General features: G+C 31.1%; 1 protein-coding gene across 1 annotated transcript; it reads left to right on the top strand.

Moving 5' to 3' along the window:
- Positions 1-1,466: 1,466 nt before the first annotated feature.
- Positions 1,467-4,388, top strand: LOC127091805 (auxin-responsive protein IAA16). Its single transcript, XM_051030516.1, has 4 exons — positions 1,467-1,877; positions 3,379-3,747; positions 3,830-3,891; positions 3,988-4,388. The coding sequence occupies exons 1-4, from the start codon at positions 1,591-1,593 to the stop codon at positions 4,023-4,025; spliced, it is 756 nt and encodes a 251-aa protein (XP_050886473.1). The 5' UTR covers positions 1,467-1,590; the 3' UTR covers positions 4,026-4,388.
- The last annotated feature ends 368 nt before the right edge of the window (positions 4,389-4,756 follow it).

The raw sequence follows: 4,756 nt of genomic DNA, 5'->3' as shown, positions 1-4,756 counted from the left end.
CAATATTATACGTGTGTTTGTGTTGGTATTGAGTATGAGTATGAGTTGTATTAGTATTGAGTATGATGTTTGAGTTGGTGTGCCGTTACCGAATGTGTGATATGATTAGGGTGATTAATGTGTTATTTACTTAACATTACATGATATTTTATAATGCTCATTATATCGATTGAGGAACTCACCCTTACAACTATTTTTCAGGTAACGAGCAGTGATTGAGTAGAAGCTAGTGCTTGGAGTCTAGTGTAGTCTCCTTAGTGGGTCATGCTCTGATAGATGTAACATCGGGACGGGATGTTTTACCTTGTTGAATAATTTTACATGTAATGTGTTACATGTTTTGCATGATTGATTTGAATTCTATCCGCTGCGTATTGTGCAAATGCTAATTGTTTTGAATTAATAAAAGAGCATGACAGTTATTATGGTGAATGGTGTGGATTAAGTGTGTGACACCCTTAATTGCATAATTACTCTGATTGATATATTGCTATTTTAATTAATTATTTGGGGTATTTTAGAAGGGTGTTACAGGAGTCATGGGTCAGCTCGACAGGAGTCAGATATAGTTACAATTTTGTTTGAAGAAGACCAACAAACCGAAGTCCCAACTGATCGAAATGAAGAACAACCTGATCAGAATGCTAGAAGATCGACTAGAGCAAGAAATACATCGACAATGCTAGTTAGGTATGCTAGTTCTATTGAAGTAGCTAGTCTAGGTGTAAGAGTCAGTTATATTCGAGTGAGTCAAATTCAACATATAGTTGTTATGTCAAAATATAACTTGTAATTTTGTACTTTATATTTGGTATGTTTTAGACTTAAATTGATTTGTATAATTTTAAATATGGACTTTAGTTACCTATATAAAGATATAATATGATATAAATCAAAACAACTTCATTCAATAATATTTTCTCTTTTAAAATTCATTTTATAATTTTGGTCTCTTTTCTCTCTTCTTATTCTCTATTCTTTCTTGAAAAGTTCCAACATTAACTATATTAGTTAATTTAGTTTGAATGATAAGTTTTCTTTTATTATAAAAATTAAATATGATTAAATTTGTAAAAATCTTATAAGAAAGGAATTGAATAAGAATATTTTTCTCATATTATTGGGATGGGAGAAAGTAGTAGCACAATGTAATGAATTATAGGTATCGATGGTTCATTGGTTGGTTCCATCAATTAAAGAAAGAAAGAATTGTTAATTGGTGGGTAGCAAAGAAAAAGGCAGGCAAGTAGGGGCACGGCCAAACTATGATGTCCACTACCCAAACCATAATTATTCTCACTATAAAAAAGAAACAATCATTCTTATTATTACATCATCGATTACGTCAATCTCCCGACAATCCTCAAATAATCCAACCGTTCAAAACACATACACGTGTCGACATCTCAAACGATATGGTTCCCCACACCCTTTCACCGATATATCACCAAAACCATCCTCCAAGCGCACAAAAAAAACTTTCTCCATTTCCAAAACTCTCATATTCTGAGCTTTCATCTTTCACCAAAAAAAAAAAAAATTAACATTCGTGTGTTTGTTTTTTTCTTCTGATAAGCGAGTTAAGAGAAAATGACTTGCGTAGCAGAAGCTGAGCGTGACAAATACAACATGATAAATTTCGAAGAGACCGAGTTGCGACTCGGTCTTCCCGGTGGCTCAGTGAGTGATCAGGGCGAGCCATCGGTTAAAAGCAGTTGCGGAAAGAGAGGTTTCGCAGAAACTGCTAATATGGATTTGAAGCTTAATCTTTCTCCAAGTAATGATTCTGTTTCATCTTCTTCAACTATATCTTCTGTTACTGCAAACAAAGGCAAAGAGAAAACTTCAACAACAGTTACTGCACCTCCTCGCGCTAAGTGAGTTTTTCTATTCTATGATAAGTAAAACCTTTTATTTTGCTTAAGAATATTTCTTAATTATCATTTAGTTTAGTGATGATAATCTAGGTTAATTTAGTTTTTATTGTTTTAATTTGTTCATAGATCTATTGAATTGAAGTAATTAGTTGAAAAGATTAGATAGATAGATAGATGAATTAACAAGTTTGATTAGGTTGCTTATAAAAGAAGTTTGAATTAGTTTAGAAGGTTGTTTGTGATTAAAGCTTACGTTTGCAACTTGCAATTATAGTTTTTTGCTGCTTAATTTTCGGCTGAATTCACGCTTACAACTTGATTTGAATTTTTTGATATAGGACAAATTTAGTGGTTTTGTTCTGTGTTCTAAAGGTATTGTTCGAATTTGATTGTGAAAAAATATTCGCAAATTGAGTGGAATAAAGTTGAAGATGGAATTTATACCAAAAAATAAAGCTGAACAAGGATTTGAACTTTGTTTGTATATCATATATGCGCACTGTGATTGCTTTTGAACATATTCTTAGAAAATTTGTCAATAATGAGTTTTGAACAATTAGAAAACTATTTGAGTCACTATTTCTTTTATGACCAAACCATTTCTTTTATATATTTAAACTGTGTTGTTTTCAAATAGAATTAAATTTTTCTAGAAAATTTGATTTTCACTTGAAATTATTATTGAATTTTCTCATACTAATTAATTAATTAGTTTATATTAAACTCATAAATTTGATAAAATTGACTAATTACAAATGAATTTCTGTCATCAGAAAATGAAACTCACTAGATTTATTAATACATACAATTTGGATCATTATTATAAATAAATTTAATTTTTTTAATACATTAGACAATTGATAAATCTAGTCCATATATAATCAAGATATATTAAATGTTAAATATACTAAAAAAAATTAAATTTGTTTATATTAGTGACAAGAGGTTGCTCATTCAAATTTTATTTATAAGAGAAAATTTATTTATTTTAATTCATTGAAATAATCAATTTATTTAGTTTTAATATTATATTATTATATATATTGATAATTTAATAATTAAAAAAATAAAGTTATCTATAAATAAAATGAGGATAATTTTTCATAGAATTAAAGGTAGACAGGATTGTAGAAATGAATCAAGAAAAGGTGGAGGAGAAAAGAAAATCTGAAAAATATTATCCAGATTATGTGCAAGAAAAATATAAAAAATAAAAATAAAAATAGAATAATGAATGGTGGCTGAATAGGTTGGCAAGCAGTATTATTTTAGTTGGATTTCTTCTGCGGATGGCATGGTTGGTTGTCGGGTAGACAAAGGAAAAAGACAAGACACATGGAATCTTTACTTTTTCTATCCACTCAAATTATGAATTCCCTCTCAAAGGATAAAAAAGTTGAAAATGATAGTCCACACTTACACACATACACACGCCCATGTCCTTTGTGTGCGTGTCTCTCTCTCTCTAATAATTTAATTACCATGAATATTGAATTTGCAGAGCACAAGTTGTGGGATGGCCACCAGTTAGATCCTTCAGAAAGAACATAGTGAATGTTCAAAAGAGCAACAATGAATCAGAACCAGAAAAAAACACAAGTGTTGGAAATGGAGCATTTGTTAAAGTGAGCATGGATGGTGCACCTTATCTACGTAAGGTAGACCTTAACTTGTACAAGAGCTACCAAGAGCTGTCAGATGCGCTGGCTAAAATGTTTAGTTCTTTCACAATTGACAACTGTGGGTCCCAAGTTACCAAAGACTTTATGAATGAAAGCAAACTGATTGACCTCTTGAACGGCTCTGATTATGTACCAACTTATGAAGACAAAGATGCTGATTGGATGCTTGTCGGCGATGTTCCTTGGGAGTAAGTTTCCATCTTTTTTCATCTCACTTCAATAACTAATGTATCTAAATATCAATTTAATGTTCATCTTCACCAATTTCAGAATGTTTGTTCAATCCTGCAAGCGCCTTCGAATAATGAAAGGCTCTGAGGCAATTGGGCTAGGTAAAATTATAACTCAAAATACATTTTTAAACTATTATGGTTATACAAGTAAGAACATCTTATATTAAACTATTATGGTTAATTTGTAAATTACAGCGCCAAGGGCAGTGGAAAAGTGCAAGAACAGAAGCTGAAAACCTCGTTATCATGTTCCGACAAAAATCCTCTTGTTGTTGATCATGTATTGGCGTTCCAAGGAAGCAAATTGGGCTCGAGTAAGATCGGGGCTAATATAGGAATAATAAGAGTTCAATTATTATTATTATTATTATTATTATTATTATTGTTATGTGTCTGTGCTATTTCTTTTGTATTTTTTTTCTCTTATATGTGTATTATATATGAATGAGAAATTAGGTGGAAATTCGTTAGGGACAAGAAATAATATATAAGATGTTTATATGACCCACTTTTTGTTTTCTAAGGAAAAAAAAATGTGACTTGTCTATTGCCAGCGTGTGCATGACTTATAATAAATGTCAATTTTCCAGCTATCATTATTGCCTTGTCCCCTACGATTTTTATATTGTATATTTGCATAGTATACTAAGTGAGAGCGCATGTGGATACATACCATATACGTATTGTATTTATTTTGTATAGAGTTTTGTGAATGATATGCAAGATTCTGTATGTACAATGTGCACTTGTCTGTCAGGCTGTCATGGACCTGATTGGTTGAGGTGTTATTGCCTTTAGATTCATGAACATGGTGGACCCATGCCATGTGAGTGCTGTTACGGCCTTCAATTGAGGGTTCCACTACTTTATATCACATGTTCCCTCTTATTCTTGTTTTGTGATTTATATTTTGTGGTTCGTTTTGAAAGATGGAATGGAGGGTTATCCTAAAGAATTATTGGTT

Source organism: Lathyrus oleraceus, chromosome 6 (genome assembly GCF_024323335.1).
Source record: "Lathyrus oleraceus cultivar Zhongwan6 chromosome 6, CAAS_Psat_ZW6_1.0, whole genome shotgun sequence".
NCBI lineage: Eukaryota > Viridiplantae > Streptophyta > Magnoliopsida > Fabales > Fabaceae > Lathyrus > Lathyrus oleraceus.
Note: the sequence above shows the minus strand (reverse complement) of the source record. Positions and strands in the feature narration are given on the sequence as shown.

What these genes read in the sequence shown, in the direction of transcription:
- LOC127091805 (XM_051030516.1), top strand. Translation starts at nt 1,591, where the DNA reads ATGACTTGCGTAGCAGAAGCTGAGCGTGACAAATACAACATGATAAAT. An exon ending in ACTGCACCTCCTCGCGCTAA is followed by an intron (nt 1,878 to 3,378) that starts GTGAGTTTTTCT and finishes TTGAATTTGCAG; the next exon opens with AGCACAAGTTGTGGGATGGC. An exon ending in GTCGGCGATGTTCCTTGGGA is followed by an intron (nt 3,748 to 3,829) that starts GTAAGTTTCCAT and finishes CACCAATTTCAG; the next exon opens with AATGTTTGTTCAATCCTGCA.